At 53.4% G+C, this 18,032-nt stretch overlaps 1 protein-coding gene across 1 annotated transcript; it reads left to right on the forward strand.

Moving 5' to 3' along the window:
* The first annotated feature begins 366 nt into the window (after positions 1 to 366).
* Positions 367 to 17,256, forward strand: HADHB (hydroxyacyl-CoA dehydrogenase trifunctional multienzyme complex subunit beta). The gene is made up of 15 exons (XM_068183107.1): positions 367 to 611; positions 966 to 1,007; positions 2,548 to 2,644; positions 3,665 to 3,709; positions 4,643 to 4,742; positions 5,936 to 6,023; positions 7,772 to 7,959; positions 10,274 to 10,454; positions 12,254 to 12,375; positions 14,028 to 14,107; positions 14,188 to 14,235; positions 14,541 to 14,628; positions 14,710 to 14,784; positions 15,437 to 15,601; positions 16,694 to 17,256. The coding sequence occupies exons 1-15, from the start codon at positions 545 to 547 to the stop codon at positions 16,727 to 16,729; spliced, it is 1,422 nt and encodes a 473-aa protein (XP_068039208.1). The 5' UTR covers positions 367 to 544; the 3' UTR covers positions 16,730 to 17,256.
* Positions 17,257 to 18,032: the final 776 nt, after the last annotated feature.

The raw sequence follows: 18,032 nt of genomic DNA on the forward strand, positions 1-18,032 counted from the left end.
AAGTGCCGGGATTTGAACCCACAAAGTGTGACAGAGGGAGATGAACGTTGGCATGGATCGAGCAAAGTCCTGGAGCTGTGAGGGCCATCCCTGGGCAATAAAAGCTGCAGATGAGGGTTTGTTTATAGGGAAACCCGATTTGGGAAAGCTGCCGAGGGGTTTTTGGGGGTGAACTTGCTGTGTTTGCCACGGGGATGCACAGCAGGAGCTCCTCAGGCTGGCACCAGGGGCTCGCGAAGGGCAGGGGTGCCAAGGACACTGCTGGTGTCAGGAGGTGCTGCTGGCAGCAGGGATGCCTGGGCACTGGGACAATTTTCCAGTGGGAAGTGGAGGAGCAGCTCCTGGGAGGGAATTGAGAAGCTCACTGGGCAGTATTTATTCACAGGCACAAGCGTGGTGGGAGGTGATTCCCTGTGCTGCTGGTGCCCTTGCAGTGTGTGCCCCTCACCTTGCTGGCTCTGTGTGAGGCAGGCAGGACTCTTCCCTTGGGATTGTTCTGGACAGAGCAGCTTGGACTGAGCCCAGCCTTTCCCTAGATCCCAAAATGAGTTCCATGCTGAGCTCTGCCCTGCGGAACCTCCCCGTGTCCTCAGCCTGGGCTGCTGGGGCCTGTGAGTATCTTTAGCTTTTATTGGTGGCCATAAACCCTCTGGTTGAAGTGTTGGGTTTGGAATGGGTGCTGGGGTCTGAATCTCTCCCTGTTCTCGCCTTTAAAAGGCTGACAGTGTTTATTTTTTTATCCCAATTACATTGTTGCCTTGTTTGTCCCTTCCTGCATCATATGGGGTGGAGTCTTGAGTTAACAGAAAGTGTATCAGGTTTCTGGACAGAGTAAACCACCCAACACCCCACAGGTGGTCAGCTGTCTTAAAGTGACGTTATCTGCTTTTCTAACCCTCCTTGCAGAGACTAGAACTGTTTCTGACATTTTTTTCTGGCATTTTTTCCCCTTTCTTGTTTTCCAGTTGCTCGATCACTCAGCTGCTCTTCGCAGTTCCAAGCTGCAGGTAAGGAGAAAACACCAGGATCTCAGTGGGTCTGTGCTAGACAGGTCTGTTTTGGAAGCTGCCTCTCTTTCCCACAGTCTTGTTCCACTTAAGTCTTAGAAATGGTGCAGAATGCAGAGAGTGGTTCAGGTGTTCCTGAAAAGCTGCAAGCAAGGAAAACTTCAGGCAAACCAGTGTTTGCAGCAGAGTCCTCTCATCCTCTGAGTGCCCTGGCTCCCAGCAGCCCTTCCCAGTCTGCCCCTGGCTCCCAGCAGCCCTTCCCCGTCTGCCCCTGGCTCCCAGCAGCCCTTCCCAGTCTGCCCCTGGCTCCCAGCAGCCCTTCCTTCCCAGTCTGCCCCCGGCTCCCAGCAGCCTTTCCCTCCCAGTCTGCCCCCGGCTCCCAGCAGCCCTTCCCTCCCAGTCTCCCCCGGCTCCCAGCAGCCTTTCCCTCCCCGTCTGCCCCTGGCTCCCAGCAGCCCTTCCTTCCCCGTCTGCCCCTGGCTCCCAGCAGCCTTTCCCCGTCTGCCCCTGGCTCCCAGCAGCCTTTCCCAGTCTGCCCCTGGCTCCCAGCAGCCCTTCCTTCCCAGTCTGCCCCTGGCTCCCAGCAGCCTTTTCGTTCCCCGTCTGCCCCTGGCTCCCAGCAGCCTTTCCCAGTCTGCCCCTGGCTCCCAGCAGCCCTTCCCAGTCTGCCTCTGGCTCCCAGCAGCCTTTCCCAGTCTGCCCCTGGCTCCCAGCAGCCTTTCCCAGTCTGCCCCTGGCTCCCAGCAGCCTTTCCCAGTCTGCCCCTGGCTCCCAGCAGCCCTTCCTTCCCAGTCTGCCCCTGGCTCCCAGCAGCCCTTCCTTCCCAGTCTGCCCCTGGCTCCCAGCAGCCCTTCCTTCCCCGTCTGCCCCTGGCTCCCAGCAGCCCTTCCTTCCCCGTCTGCCCCTGGCTCCCAGCAGCCCTTCCCAGTTTTCAGTCACAGTCCGCAGTGAGTGGTGGGGGTGATCCGTGCTCTGGATTCACTGTGGGGGTTGCTTAGGTGACTCATGCTTTGGGATTTTGGGAACAGGCCTGGACAGCAGCTCCCCATCATGCCCTGGGCTTTGGGAAGAGCCTGAAGGAATCACTAGACAGTGCTGGAGTTTTGTCCTGGCACTGGCCTGTGGAATGGTGCTGGGTCATGACATCTTGAACCTTGTCTTGAACCTCTCCCACTGGGGAGAGAATTTCTTCCCATTAAGAAGAACTTTCTTCCCATTAGGAAGAAACTCTTGGCTGTGAGGATGATGAGGCACAGGCCCCATCCCTGGAAGGGTTCCAGGCCCAGTTGGATGGAGCTTGGAGCAACCTGGGATAGCAGAAGGTGTCCCTGTCCATGGCAGGGGTGACACTGGATGAGCTTCGAGGTCCCTTCCTACCCAAACCATTCCATGAGTCCAAGATTCCAACTCAGGTGTCCTACCTTCCCTGCCTTTCACTTACACACCAAGGAAGGACAGTGCCCTTTGTTTTCTGGAAGTCTTTGCAGGGTCTATATGAAAATTGCTGATATTCTTGTCACCATCACTTCTCTCTTCCCAGTCCAGCCAAAGACTAAGAAGACCTTGGGTAAATCTGGGGTGAAGAATGTGGTGGTGGTGGAGGGTGTCCGCATTCCCTTTCTGCAGTCTGGCACCACGTGAGTATCAGAGAGGAGTGAAACCCAGAAAGCACCCCCTGATTTGGTCAAAACTCAACTCTTTCTGTGAAAAGTCTCACTTGCTCATTTGAATGTAGCTATTCTTGGGCCTAGAGGCTCAGGAGGTGCCCTGAGTTGGGCTGCTGCTGTTATTCCACTGCATTTAGTGCAGGAATGTGGTTTGAAGAAGGTTGTGAGTGTGTATGAGTCCTGGGAAGGGTAAGGATTTATGGAGCATGTCTAGAGGAAGCAGTTGGAGAATTTATAGCAGATGAAGCAACAAGTTTGACAGAACTGGCAGGACAGGGGCCAAGAATCTGCTGTAGGCTCTTCTTCCTGGATTGCTGTGCCATCAAATCCACAGCTGAACTAAAGGCACACCTGACTGTTAGGATGGAGAAGGGATTTCTTTATGTGCTCCCTGCTGCTTTTCTGTGGGTTTGGTGCAGTGATTGCAGCCCCTCTGCTCTGGAGCCAGGCTGGGAGAGCTGGGGCTGCTCACCTGGAGAGGAGAAGGATCCAGGGAGAGCTCAGAGCCCCTGGCAGGGCCTGGAGGGGCTCCAGGAGAGCTGCAGAGGGACTGGGGACAAGGCCTGGAGGGACAGGACCCAGGGAATGGCTCCCACTGCCAGAGGACAGGGCTGGATGGGAATTGGGAATTGGGAATTGTTCCCTGGCAGGGTGGGGAAGGGCTGGGATGGAATTCCCAGAGCAGCTGTGGCTGCCCTGGATCCCTGGCAGTGCCCAAGGCCAGGCTGGACACTGGGGCTGGGAGCTCCTGGGACAGTGGCAGGTGTCCCTGCCATGGGCAGGGGTGGCACTGGATGAGATTTAGTGTCTCTTCCAACCCAAACCAATCTGTGATTCCTTGAAATGTTTGCTCAGAGGCTCAGTGGAGCATTTCTGGTCCATCCCCAATTCTTGCTGCTCCCAGGAGAATTCTGTCCTGATTTCTGTGCTGAGAATTCTGCACTGATTTCTCACACCTCTGAGTTTCTTCCTCTGCTCTTCACCTTCCAGGTATGCCGATCTGATGCCACATGACTTAGCCAGAGCAGCACTGCAGTAAGTAAATGGAGCACTGGGAGGGCTCAGAGTTCTTGTTAAACTGCTGAGGTTTCAGGGTTGCAGAGCCAAGGCTCTGGGCTTGGCTCTGCACAGCTCAGGTGCTTTATTTCTCCTGGCCTCACTCCACAGTAGTGGTTGGCTTAAGCAGTGGGGTTTTTGTTGTTGTTGGGGTTTACAGTAGGTTGGTGTTGATGCAAAGAGATGCTGGTGGTGACAAATTTTAGTGAATTTGATTCCCAGCTGTAGTTTTCCAGACACAGACATCAGAGCTGCTGTTAAGGTGGGAAAAACAACCTGGGCAACACAGAGGAAATGAAGTGACAACAAGGATATTGAGCTAATTCTGTAACCCTCCTGCTCTGAGGGTCGTTAGCAGTGGGTTTGTTTCGTTGAGAGGCAGAACAAAGTGCTCTGGAGAAGAGAGAAGGCTTGGAGAAGCCTGGAGGTGGCTGCCCCTGGATCCCTGGAAGTGTCCAAGGCCAGGCTGGATGGGGCTGGGAGCACCCTGGGACACGGGAAGTGTCCCTGCCCATGGCTGGGAGCACCCTGGGACACTGGAAGTGTCCCTGCCCATGGCAGGGGGTGGCACTGGATGGGATTTGAGGTCCCATCCCACCCAAACCACTCTGGGATTTGATGGTTCTGTGAGCCATTTTGTGGAAGGAGAGGTGTAAGGGCTATGAAGTAATTGCTTTAATGAAGTTCTGTAATGATTTATAGTGGCATTATCACCATGATTGTTTGCAGCCCATAATCAGCTACACTTCCCACGGGCCCACATGCACATGAGATTTCTTCTGAGGGGGGGACAGAAGCTGTGGCTCCGTTGTTGAGAAACCCTTGTTCTGCAGCCAAGCTGTCAGGAAGAGGATGTCGGAGAGGTTTTTATTTATGTGATGCAAATTCCCTTTGTTTTGATCCTCTCCTTAGGGGCCTGCTGACCCGGACCAGTGTCCCGAGGGATGTTGTTGATTACATTGTTTATGGCACAGTTATCCAGGAGGTGAAAACCAGTAATGTTGCCAGAGAGGTGGGTTCTGTGCAGCATTCCCCTGGGAGTCTGATTTCTGTAGCTCCTCTGGAAATGACAAATCCTTGCTAAAAATGAATTCCCAGTTTTATTGTTTGTTTATACATGTTTTGAGAGTATGAAGTAGTTTTGTAGTATTGTCTGTTAAATGAGTACCTGGAAAGGAAAATGATTTTGGGATCCTCTGCCTCCTATTGAAATCTGCTACAGATTTCATTTAGCATAATTTTTTATCAGATTTTCCTATTTCAATGCTTTGAAGCCTCTGCACGACTCTTCCCTGCAAGGGAAGGTTTTGTTGAGGATTGCTGATCCCTCAGCTCCTAAACACCAGTTGGATTGAGTGCTGCCTTTCCCATTATCTTTGGAGGAGCAGAGTGTGCTGTGAGGGTTTGCTTTCTTGTGGTATTTATTTATTTATCTGAGCTGCCTGCTCAGACACAGCATCCTCAGGATTTGAAGTGGAGCAGCTTTGCTACCCTTTGTTCCACCAGCCAGAAAGCACAATTTCTGTATTATCCCCAGAGCAGCTGATGCTCTGGAGTCATGTGCCAGGCAGCCTGATCTTTGCCAGCCTGGAGCCTCTGCACCTGGATAAATCCATGGTGTAACCTGGGCTCCCTGTGCAGCCTCAGCCTCGTGAATGCAAGGCCTGGCTTCAGTCACCTGCCAGTCAGATGGGGCTGCAGGGTAATTTTAACTTGGGAGCAACTGCTGAACTTTCAACGAGTTGGCCACATCCCAAGTAGGGAAGGTCTCTGGGCTGCTCAGATGAGTCACTGCTCTGCAGCTTGCTGCTCTCTGTGGAGCCGCTCAGCCTTGTGCTGAGCGGTCTAAATCACCCTTTTCACGTGTTGCCGTTGCCAGTAAGGTGAAACAAAGGTGATGTGGAGAAGCTGGAGGCTCTTTTGATGTGGTTTTTTTTTTTTTTTTTAATGTGGGGTGTGATTAGTTTGTCTCTTTATTTAAAAATGTGGAGGGGCGGTGACTGTTCTCAGTGCGGCCGAGAGCCTTGGCAGCGGCCTCAGCTCCTGCTCCAGAGTCTGGGGAGGGGAAGAACTGCTGCCATAATTAACTGGATGAAAACTCCACGTCTTTTGTCTTCAGCTCCACCTGCCAAGGTGTGCTGGGCAGGGGCAGCTCTGGCCTGGGAGCAGAAGCTGTAGGTTTAACAGCCACTCTTGTTGTTGTAGGCTGCCTTGGGAGCAGGGTTCTCTGACAAAACTCCGGCCCACACCGTCACCATGGCATGCATTTCCTCAAACCAGGCCATGACCACAGGTATGTGGGCTGCAACAACAAGCTGTGGGGTTGAGAGGGAGCTTGGGAATTCTTTCACAGCCCTTATTCAACTTGCACTGCTTGTGAATGTAAAAAAAAAAAAACATCTGAGGAAATGCTGGAATTGAAGGAAAAATGGGATTTAGCCTGGAGGAGGGGAGGCTCAGGGGGGACCTTGTGGCTCTGCACAACTCCCTGACAGGAGGGGACAGCCAGGGGGGGTTGGGTTCTGCTCCCAGGGAACAGGGACAGGAGGAGAGGGAACAGCCTCAAGCTGTGCTAGGGTCAGGATGGACATCAGGAGGATTTTTTCCCTGGAAAGAGTGGTCAGGCACTGGAAGGAGCTGCCCACGGAAGGGTGGAGTCCCCATCCCTGGAAGTGTCCAAGGAATTCGGGGAAATGATGCTCAATGCTCTGGGCTGGTGACAAGGTGGAGATCAGTCACAGGCTGGGTTTGATGGTCTGGGAGGTCTTTTCCTGCCTCAGTGGTTCGGTGGAAGTTTTTTTAACCAACAAAATACAACATGAACTGAGGGTCTGCTGTAGGCCTGCAGCAGCATCTCTGCCCAGGGTCCATGTTTATTTGGGAGGTAAAGACTGACCATGGTGAGAAAGTTGCTCCTTTTATCTTTGGCTTAGCCTAACCAGGGCTAAAAAATGGAGACACAGCTCAAGCTACTGGGGTTGTCCCCTCCCTGCTCTGTGTGACAAGGACAAGTGACAGCAGCTCATGTGTAACCCCGCCATGGCCAGGGGCTGCAGGAGGAGTGCAGGAGTGGCCAGGGCTCTGTCGGGGTGCCTGTTTTCAGCTTCCCTTTTTCCCTGTCGAGGTCAGGATTGAGGGCACTCCAGAGGACAGTTCACATTCAGACTCAGGTGTTTATTGTTCCTTACCTGTGTTACAGTCTCACAGCAGTGAGTTCTGCAGTTCTTCACTACCAAGGCACAAAATGGCCAACTGGCTCTTGGTACAGGGTCTTTTAAGGCTAAACTATCCAGTTAAGAAATGACACCTGAATTATTTTCACTTTTAACCCAATAACTGATCCCTCAAAGTCTTTTTTGTCCAATTACAAAATACCACCCAAACCCGTGGAGGAGAAGGTGAAGAAGAAGGAGCAGCCTCCACCCTAAAATCTCCATCTTGCTCCATATTTATTACTGCATTCTAAAACCCCAAACTCTCAGTTTTCCACCCTGTGACATCATACACTTCTAACCAATTCCACACCCGTAATCCCAGTGCTCTCACTCAATTTTGGAAGCCTTCTCCAGGGCCTCAGGTCAAATGCAGTGCTCTCCTGGGGATCAGTGTTGCTATTGGACTCGAAATGAGTACACAGAAGCCTGGTGAGTTCAAGAAAGAAAAAAATTTTATTTCTGACCTCGCAATATATAGAATTCCAAAAGCGACAGTGGATTGGAGGATGGGATTGCCACCTCTCTAACCACACTGGTCAAACCAACAGTCCATCAATTCCCTCCTCCCACAAAGAAGAATTCAAAACAATCATTGTTTACATGAGCAGCGCATGGGAACTCCAGTAGAAATATGCAAACATTATCAGAAGGCTAACAAAGTTTTGTGAGACCTTTAAAACTCTCAAAAGAACTATAAGAGTAAACGCTTATAGAAATCAAAGCAACAGGTCAGAGTCTGTCAGCACAGAAAGGGTGAAGTTCCCAGCAGCCAGAACTCCAGCGCTGGGCTGAGTGGCCCTGCCCTGGCAGTGTCCTGTCCTTGCAGGCGTGGGGATGATCGCGGCCGGCCAGTGTGACGTGGTGGTGGCCGGCGGCGTGGAGCTCATGTCCGACGTCCCCATCCGCCACAGCAGGAAGATGAGGAAGACCATGCTGACCCTGAACAGAGCCAAGACCCTGGGCCAGAAGCTCTCCCTCATTTCCAAAATTCGCCCTGACTACTTTGCTCCCGAGGTATTCTTTTTTTGGTTTTCAGGCATTTAGATGTTTAGTGAACTGGTTTAGAGGGTGTGAACAGGCCTTGATGGAGAGGATTTAAGATGGGTTAGGTGGCTCCTGGGGTTCATCACGATCAGTCTCTGTCCTCTGCTTTGGGTTAAAACACTGATTAATGCATCTCACAGCATTTGGGCCTCTGCTTTTTCTTCCCACATGTTCATCTTCAGTAAACCCAGGTTAGTGCAAAACCTCCTTCTGCAACTCCTGGACAAACTGTGTTGCAGATGACAGAACTAGAAGGGGCTTTTTTTTCCATAAATATAAAGGTTATTCTGAAGTGTCAGAAGAATTCGAGGGTCAGAGGAATTTTACTAGATAATAGAAGTAACCCCCTTAGTATTAGACAGGAATATCCTCAGTATATTGATTTGATTAATGCATCTTAAATATGCCTTATGATTCCTGTTCCTGGCCAAATCCTGCCAGGGGCTGGATGTGTTCAGCTCCCCTGAAGAGCATCCACGGGGCCATGTCAGGAGCAGAGTGAGCCACTGCTCTGTCCTGGGGGCCACTGGGGGGTGAATTACAACACAGTGAGGATGGAGAGGGGCAGCACTTCCCTCCTTCCCCCCATGAGCTCTCCACAAGGAAACTGCATCCATGTCATTCCCTTTAGTGTGAGTGCAGCGAGGCCCAGGTTAAGTGTGGCAGGGCTGACATCCCAAATCCACATAAGATAGGAAAATTTCAGACTTGAATACGTGCAGGGATTTCTTGAGTGCTGCTGGAAGAACTAAAACTGAGCCAAGATCACCTCTGGGCTCTACTTTTGGATGAGGAGGTGTCTGACAAGGAGTTTTGAGGTCCCAGGATGTGGTGTTTGAGCTAAACCCAAAAGGTCGGGTCAGCCTTTCTCATGGATTTCCTGTGTCTTGGGTTGAAAAGCCAGGTGTCTGTTAAGGAAGGCAGGAGCCTCCCCTGAAATGGAAAATGCAAACCCCCTCCCTCCGAATTATTATATTTTTGAAATTAAGGGGCTCTCAGGCAAAGATAAGGGAGCAGGAATAACAGTTCTTTATTGGGAAAATTAAAAATACAAATGCAGTAGTACAAACAGACAAAACCAACCCTGCCAGGGTCAGAGCAGCCCTGGCAGCGTGTGGGTCAGGGGGGTGGCAGCAGTCCCATCCCATGGTGGCTCAGCCCTCCTGCAGTGCCAGCTGTGGCTCTGCTGGAGCAGGATCCTGGAGAAGGCTGGAGTTTTCCTCTGAAGCTCCAGGGCTGGTGGGGATGGGCCTGGGCTTCCTCTGGGAATGCAGTGGGGAAGAAAGCTGCTCCTCTGGGAATGCCGTGGGGAAGAAAGCTGCTCCTCTGGGAATGCAGTGGGGAAGAAAGCTGCTCCTCTGGGAATGCAGTGGGGCAGAAAGCTGCTCCTCTGGGAATGCAGTGGGGAAGAAAGCTGCTCCTCTGGGAATGCAGTGGGGAAGAAAGCTGCTCCTCTGGGAATGCCGTGGGGAAGAAAGCTGCTCCTCTGGGAATGCAGTGGGGAAGAAAGCTGCTCCTCTGGGAATGCCGTGGGGAAGAAAGCTGCTCCTCTGGGAATGCCGTGGGGAAGAAAGCTGCTCCTCTGGGAATGCAGTGGGGAAGAAAGCTGCTCCTCTGGGAATGCTGGGGGGAAGAAAGCTGCTCCTCTGGGAATGCTGGGGGGAAGAAAGCTGCTCCTCTGGGAATGCCGGGGGGAAGAAAGCTGCTCCTCTGGGAATGCAGTGGGCAAAGGCTGCTGTGGTGCTCCCAAAATCTCAGATTGTATCCAGGTAGGAATGCTTGGCTCCTCCTCCCCCTGGGTGGCGCCTCTCCCAGTGGGATGATGGAATTTTATCAGCCATGCAGGGACACTCAGTGGCCCATGAACAGAAGATAATTAATAATTAGTGGCCCATGAACAGAAGAGATCTCCTGGAGGGAGGATGGGTTGTGGAGGAGATAAAGAAAATGAACAGAAGAGAACTGCCCCACAGATAGGAATAGAATACACACCCCCATTTCCAACCTAAGACTCCCTGTTAAATGTACAGGCAGCTGCTCTCAGCACAGTTCTGGAACCCCTGCAGTAAGCAGCAGCCTGGAACTTGTTTTTCTTTCCAAAATCTTGGAAAGTGCTGCTTTCTCTGACACATTTCTGAGTCTGTTGTAGTCTGATTGCCACGTGCTAATTGCGCAGCTCCGATAACGAAGGGAAGGGCCTCCCTCTCACCGTGGGGCTCAGCTCTGCGTGCTCCCAGGAGGGTTTCTTTTCCCACCTGTGCTGACTCTCCCTCCCTGGTGGCAGCTCCCAGCTGTGGCAGAGTTCTCCACCAGCGAGACCATGGGGCACTCTGCCGACCGCCTGGCCGCCGCCTTCGGCATCTCCCGCCTGGAGCAGGACGAGTACGCGCTGCGCTCCCACACGCTGGCCAAGAAAGCCCAGGACGAGGGGCTGCTGCAGGACGTGGTGCCCTTCAAAGTGCCAGGTGACAGTGCCCGTGTGCCACGGCCTGCCCTCGCTGCTGGGGGCGGCTCCAGGGAGTGCTGGGGGGTCTGGGTGGGTTTTGTCAGGATCTCTTTGTCCCTGGAAAACTGCTGGCGTGGGGAGGTGTTTGCAAACGGGATGGGTGAAGGTGTAAACACGGAACCATGGGATGGTTTGGGTGGGAAGGGACATTGAACATCACCCAGTTCCAGCCCTGGCACCTTCCACTGTCCCAGGGTGCTCCAAGCCCCATCCAGCCTGGCCTTGGACACTGCCAGGGATCCAGCTGCTCTGGGAATTCCATCCCGGCCCCTCCCCACCCTCCCAGGGAAGAGCTCCTTCCCAATCCCATCTAACCCTGTTGGAACCTGAAATGCAAGGGATTCTCAGAACTTTGGGCCTGTAAGCCAAAGCTTAGAATTAAACACGGGATTTAATCTGAAACCTTAGAAAAAGCTTCAGAACTTAAGTGCTAAAAGCAAGAATGTGGATTTATAATTTAAAGCAGAGACAGGTTAAGCTAAGTAAAGAAAAGTTTAGAGTTTTAGAGTTCAAGATATAGAAAAAATAAAGTAGTTAGAAAGGTAAACAAGGAGTTTAGAATGCAGTACTGTAGGTTTGTGTGTCATAACATGATTGGCTAAGAAAGCTTACACTGCAGCATGAGTCCTTAAGGTGAAATATTTAAGTATTGGGTCAAAACCATAAATATACTTGTTGGCAGTGTTTTATTGGTCAATAACTCCTTAAAAAGTCTTGTAACTAGGGGTCTTGTGACCTTCTGAGCCATGCAGTAAAGATGTGAGCAGAACTCACCCTTCCTGCCTGTGTAGAAGATAAGAAAAATAAACCACATCCTCTAAAAAGCTCAGAGATCCTGTTTCTAACTCATTCAAAACTCATTAAAAAATCCCCATCTAACCCTGCCCCCTGTCTTATCTTTACATATATAAATTTCTTTTCTTGCCAACCCCACATCTGTGCTAATGCGGGAAAATCAGGATGGTTGGACATGGAATCCCTCTGCTCTTCCTCCAGGCAAGAGAAACCACCCTTATACCCCAGAATATCAACAACAGACACGAGCCCAACAGAATCCCAGCCTGGTAACTCAGCTGCTGGATGGGAAGAGCTGGAATGTGGCAGGTTCCAGTTCACCAAGCCTCACACTCCGTGCTGGGAGGTGAAACAGTCTGGGGAGAGCCTTCAAGCTGCCCTTCCCCTGGCCTGTGCTGGTGTCCCCCTCACCCCCCAGGAGCCAGGGGACACACTTGGCTGCAGCACCTGTTCATTTGGGAGCTCTAATTGGTGTCCTGGAGGAATTTTCCTTGCAGATCCATGGTTCCATGTGGTCTTCATGGTACAATTGGTATTTTTTCTTAACAGGCTTTTTTAGCAGTTGGATATATTTGGGTTTTCCCAGTGCTCTTTATTGCTCAAACTCAGCACGTAAATGTAAACTGATTTAAGGCCAGTTCTCCATTTAGGCTTTTTAACCTAAATTTAAATTCTTTTCTCAACTGGGTTTCCCGTGTGGTATTTTTTCCTTCAGTAAACAGATGGCAGTGCTTTGTTTTTGCTGTCTTCTGAGGGAAAACGAGGTAGCTTCAATTTTTAAGTGCTATTTTTTACCATGTTAAGTATCCTGATGCCACAAACAGATTTTCCTTCTCTCCCTCCTCACACTTGTCCTAAACCCCACAATTTTCTGATTTTTTTCCCCTGCTGGAGTCCTGATGATGAAATCCTCGCGCATTTCTGATTTTTGTAGTTGAAATGTACGTTTTTTTCCTTGGCCAGGCAAAGACACAGTTACCAAAGACAACGGGATCCGCCCGTCCTCCCTGGAGCAGATGGGAAAACTGAAGCCAGCGTTTGTCAAGCCCTATGGAACAGTCACAGCAGCCAACTCCTCCTTCCTGGTAATTCCTGTTCCCAGCACTGCCAGCCAGAGGGGAGGACTGTGCACCTGACCCTCTGCCTGCCTTAGCTGGTGTCATCTGGGAACGAGCCGTTTAATACTGACTTTTCCCAGATTTTCCAGGTGTAACTTGGAACCTTGTTGTAGTCTGGTGGATTTGGGCATGGGGTAGTTTCATTTCAAAATCCGTAACAAAACCCCTCAAGTTCTGGGACGTCTGACCTGTTTGCTTCTCTGTAGCTGCTTCATGAGGGTGAATCCTTGAAAAGCCCTTGTAGGGATTCTGTCCCAGGATGGCATTGGTCACGTTCTACGGCTGAAGTCAGTAGGTTTAGTCTGAACTTCACAGAATCACGGAATGGTTTGGGTTGGAAAGGACCTTAAAGCCCATCCAGTGCCACCCCCTGCCATAGGCAGGGACACCTTCCACTGTCCCAGGGTGCTCCAAGCCCCATCCAACCTGGCCTTGGACACTGCCAGGGATCCAGGGGCAGCCACAGCTCTGGAGGGACAGGAGCCAGGGAATGGCTCCCAGTGCCAGAGGGCAGGGCTGGATGGGATACTGGGAATTAGGAATTGTTCCCTGGCAGAGTGGGCAGGCCCTGGCACAGGGTGCCCAGAGCAGCTGGGGCTGCCCCTGGATCCCTGGCAGTGCCCAAGGCCAGGCTGGACACTGGGGCTTGTGATGCCTGGAAATAGAACAGAAACTTTTCCAGGCAACGTTAGAATGAGAATATAAAAGCAAACCTTTCCTTGAAAGCCTTCAGGTGCAGAATGTGGCAAAAATCCACATCCTGAATTAGATTTGTACCATTTAGTACAAGGTGGGGCAATTACAATATCCAGCCAATATTGTCCAATTAGAGGAGCGGTTGGTTAAGTAATTCCCTCCTGCCCCATGGGAGCTCTCCTCCCCATCTCCTACCCTACCTTTAGCATGTCTGTGATTGCATGGTGCAAAGTAAAAAGTCCTTGGAGGAGTAATGGGCAAGACTAAACAATATTTTAGGAATGCATCAGTAAGAGTTTGTTCACTGCTGGAAAAGTACTGGAGGTTATACCTAAGCATTTAACTGTCTACAAAGCTACAAATACATGAAGAATACATAAAAGTTAAAAACTCTGAGCACTTGGAGCAACCTGGGGTAGTAGGAGGTGTCCCTGCCCATGGCAGGGGGCAGAACTGGATGTGATTTAAGGTCCCTTCCAACCCAAACCATTCCATGATTTGATGTGCCAGACCCACAAAAAGTGGGTTTAATAATATCCCACATTTCTGTCATGTGGTGAGCCTGGGGCTTGTGTCATCCCAGAATTATCCTGAGTTTTGGGATGGGACTGGGAGGACAGCTGAGCGTTTGGGATGACCAGCTTGTCCCAGGCCTTGCAGGGCTTTTAGGCTCCTCTGTCCTGGGTGAAACAGGGGGAATTGTGCCTGTGGGCTTCAGCAGTGTGTGTGCTGGCATCGTCAGTGATCACCCAGCCCTCCACCCACTCAATCCAGCGGCCTTGTCCTTTGGCCCCTCGAGTTGTGGGGTGTCCTGGAGGCTCTGCTGGTGTTCAGGTCCTCTCTTTCTGAGGGCTGTGGGGCTCGTTGTGTGCAGGGTGTGCAGGTCCCTCACCCCTCACCTGGTTTCTCCCTGCCCCTTCCAGACCGACGGAGCGTCGGCGATGCTGATCATGTCTGAGGAGAAGGCTCTGGCCATGGGCTACAAACCAAAGGCCTACCTAAGGTAGGAGGGGCTGCTCCAGTGGCTTCTGCTCCTGCTTCCTTCTCCTCTCCCTGGCACTGACAGCCCTTTTTCCTGCACAGGGATTTCGTGTACGTGTCCCAGGATCCCAAGGACCAGCTGCTCCTGGGGTAGGTGGAGATGGGGAGCATCCCCAGCTCCCACAACAGCCTTCTCCTGCCACGGTGTGTTTTTGGGAAGTGCCTCAGGAGATGTTGCATCTCTCCAGGCCTTCACGAGGTGGGAGAGCAGCAGTGGCAGGAGCACCCCAGGATTGCTGAGGCACCTCGGCAATAGTTCTGGGGGCTGTGCCTCCCTTGGACAGGGATGGGCAGAGCTGGGCCATGAGCCCAGAGAGAAGGATGTGACTGTGGAAAAGGGGGATGGGGCTCACAGGGAACACCGATGCAAGAATTGTGTGTCTTCCCTCCTTCAGTCCCACCTATGCCACTCCCAAAGTGCTGGAGAAGGCCGGGCTCACCCTGGATGACATCGATGTGTTTGAGTTCCACGAGGCCTTTGCTGTAAGTGCTCTAAAGCTGGGATGGCTCCCTGTAGCCACCTGCCTTGGGTTATTCCCAATGTCACCCTCTCCTCCCTTGCAGGGCCAGATCCTGGCCAACCTGAAAGCCATGGATTCGGATTGGTTTGCACAGAACTACATGGGCAGGAAGTCAAAGGTAAGGCAGAGTCAGGACATTTTCCATCTTGTCCTGCCCCTCCGGGTCCTTGTCCCTCTGCAGCTCTCCTGGAGCCCCTTTAGGCTCTGAGCTCTCCCTGGATCCTTCTCCTCTCCAGGTGAGCACTCCCAGCCTGGCTCCAGCCCTGGGAGCATCTCTGTGTCTCCTCTGGACCCACTTTTCTCTCCAGTTCAGTGAAACTTTGGGGTTCCTGGGCTGCCTCCTGCCAGCTGCCAGTGCTGGTGCTGCACTGCCGGGCTCTGGCTCTGTCCTGTGAGGAGCAGTGATGCCCCTTGAGCTTGGCTTAGCAAATCTCAATTTCTGCAGTTTCTTCGGGACATTAAATTTCTTTGGGATGCTGTTCCCGTTGTCGGCAGGAGGTGGAGATCCAGAGCCACAATCCCTGTAGGGGGAGGGTGGTAAGGAAAGTGTGAGGGGCTCAGGCCTTGCACAGTGCAGAGCTCCCTGAGGGGCTGCAGGTGAAGCAGGACCTCCTTTGGGGTGGTTTTATCCCCTCATCAGCCACCTGGGTGTGCCATCCTGAACTGCTGTAGGCTCGCTGGTGTTGGGATTAGGTGGGATGAGGTGTCACCCCTTCCAGCCAGGTGACATGGGGTGTGGTCCCTCAGCATGTCCCTCTGTGTCCCTGCAGGTTGGAGCCCCTCCGCTGGACAAGTTCAACACCTGGGGGGGCTCCCTGTCCCTGGGACACCCCTTTGGGGCCACCGGCTGCCGCCTGGTCATCACTGCTGCCCACAGGCTGAAGAAGGAGGGGGGCCAGTACGGCCTGGTGGCTGCCTGTGCTGCAGGAGGGCAGGTAATGGTGCTGTGCTGCAGCCTGTGCCAGCACAGCAGGGCTGATCCTTCTGGGACTCTGCAATCCTGCCTGGTGACCCAGAGCTCCCCCAGGCATCTCTGGCTGCCCCCATCACCCCTCAGTCCTGTCCCTGTTCCCTGGGAGCAGAGCCCGACCCCCCCTGGCTGTCCCCTCCAGGGATGGGCACTCTAAACCTCCCTGCCAAGGCCTGAGCACCCTTTCCAGGGAGAAATTCCTGCTGCTGTCCACCCTGAGCCTGCCCTGCCCAGCCTGAGGCCATTTCCCCTTGTCCTGTCCCTGTTCCCTGGCAGCAGAGCCCGACCCCCCCTGGCTGTCCCCTCCTGTCAGGAGTTGTGCAGAGCCACAAGGTCCCCCTGAGCCTCCTTTTCTCCAGGCTGAGCCCCTTCCCAGCTCCCTCAGCCCCTCCTGGGGCTCCGTTCCCTTCCCAGCTCCCCCAGCCCCTCCTGGGGCTCCATTCCCTTCCCAGCTCCCCCAGCCCCTCCTGGGGCTCCATTCCCTTCCCAGCTCCCCCAGCCCCTCCTGGGGCTCCATTCCCTTCCCAGCTCCCCCAGCCCCTCCTGGGGCTCCATTCCCTTCCCAGCTCCCTCAGCCCCTCCTGGGGCTCCATTCCCTTCCCAGCTCCCCCAGCCCCTCCTGGGGCTCCATTCCCTTCCCAGCTCCCCCAGCCCCTCCTGGGGCTCCATTCCCTTCCCAGCTCCCCCAGCCCCTCCTGGGGCTCCGTTCCCTTCCCAGCTCCCTCAGCCCCTCCTGGGGCTCCGTTCCCTTCCCTGGACACGCTCCAGCCCCTCCAGGTCTCTCCTGGCAGGAGGGGCCCAGAGCTGCCCCCAGCACTGGAGGTGCCCCAGCAGTGCCAGCCCAGGGCACGGGCACTGCCCTGGCCCTGCTGCCACCCCAGAGCTGGCACAGCCCAGGGGCCAGTGGCCTCTTGCCCACCTGGGCACACCTGGGCTCGTGTCCAGCTGCGGTGGCTCATGTTCTTGATGCTGTGCCTGGGAGTCTGTGTCTGTACTAATTAGTCTTGTCTCTGTTAATGAGCCGTTTCTGTGATGTTTTGTGTCTCTCTGTTCCCAGGGTCACGCGATGATCGTGGAGCTCTACCCCCAGTAGCAGCCCTGGCAGCGCTGTCCCTCCGTCCTGTGCCTGGCGATGCCATTTCAATGCACTAATAAATCCTACACCCAATCCTTCTTGGAGAGGGGATTTGTGGCCTTTGTCAATCCCTTTTAGCTACTCAGCCTGTAATTTTTATCTAATGACCACGCTCTATTCCGCTCCAGGAGAGGAGCAGTTTAACACGGCTCTGAGTCTCTGCAGGCTCCTTGTCACTGTCTGATCCCTCTGGTAACCCTTTGGGATTTCTCCCACGGGGGAACAAAAGTTATTCCAAAGCTCCGGATGGAGAATTAAGTTTTGGGGATCAGGAGAACGTGAAGCAGTGGAGGTGGGGGGCTGAGAGGGGAGGTAATGCTGTGGGGAGGAGCAGCTCTGTGGGGCAGCAGGGTCAGTCCCGGGGCCTGAGCTGGGCTCTGAGGGGGCAGTTTGCTCCACGCTGTCCGAATGCTGTTGGAATGAGGAAATTGCATCTGACGAATGAACGTCACTGATGAAACTGCAATAAATCAGGACAAAACCCAGTTCTGGCTGTTTTCTTTCCCTTCCTTCACCTGCAATGCTTTGGGGACTGTTCCTATGGTGGAGGCTGTGAGCTGACACCAGGTGTTGGCTTTGTGAAATCATGGAATCACAACTGGTGTGAGGGGGCAGGGGCTTGCAGAGGTCACCTAATCCACCCCTGCCATGGCAGGGACACCTGCCACTGTCCCAGGAGCTCCCAGCCCCAGTGTCCAGCCTGGCCCTGGGCACTGCCAGGGATCCAGGGGCAGCCACAGCTGCTCTGGGAATTCCATCCCAGCCCTTCCCCACCCTCACAGGGAACAATTCCCAATTCCCAGTATCCCATCCAGCCCTGCCCTGTGGCACTGGGAGCCATTCCCTGGCTCCTGTCCCTCCCGGCCTTGTCCCCAGTCCCTCTGCAGCTCTCCTGGAGCCCCTCCAGGCCCTGCAAGGGGCTCTAAGGTGTTGACAAACTTCAGGTGTGCAGGGCTGTCCTTCTCCCAAGCATTGGGAAGATGAGATCGTTGTTCTTTTGTTTCATTTCCATGTTATTTTCTTCACTTGTTCCTTGTGGCTTTGTGATGCTCTTAGCTGCCAGGGAGCAGAGTTTCTCCTAAAGCACCTCGCAAACACCTTCGAGTCCTTCTTATGACAGAAGCAGTTTCTGCCACCCACCAGCTGCTGCCCAGCCCTGCTCTGCTTGGCTGAAATAAGGGATGGGTGCAACACCCGGGCTGTCCTGTTTGTTCTTCCTTGGAAATCTTGTGCAAGAGCACTGCTCCAGGGCGAGAGGGGA

Source organism: Anomalospiza imberbis, chromosome 3, assembly GCF_031753505.1.
Source record: "Anomalospiza imberbis isolate Cuckoo-Finch-1a 21T00152 chromosome 3, ASM3175350v1, whole genome shotgun sequence".
In the NCBI taxonomy this organism is placed as follows: domain Eukaryota; kingdom Metazoa; phylum Chordata; class Aves; order Passeriformes; family Viduidae; genus Anomalospiza; species Anomalospiza imberbis.

Coding starts and splice junctions, on each gene's coding strand:
- HADHB (XM_068183107.1), top strand. CDS start 545: ATGAGTTCCATGCTGAGCTCTGCCCTGCGGAACCTCCCCGTGTCCTCA. Junction 4,743..5,935: donor CCAGTAATGTTGCCAGAGAG/GTGGGTTCTGTG, acceptor TTGTTGTTGTAG/GCTGCCTTGGGAGCAGGGTT. Junction 15,602..16,693: donor CCTGTGCTGCAGGAGGGCAG/GTAATGGTGCTG, acceptor CTCTGTTCCCAG/GGTCACGCGATGATCGTGGA.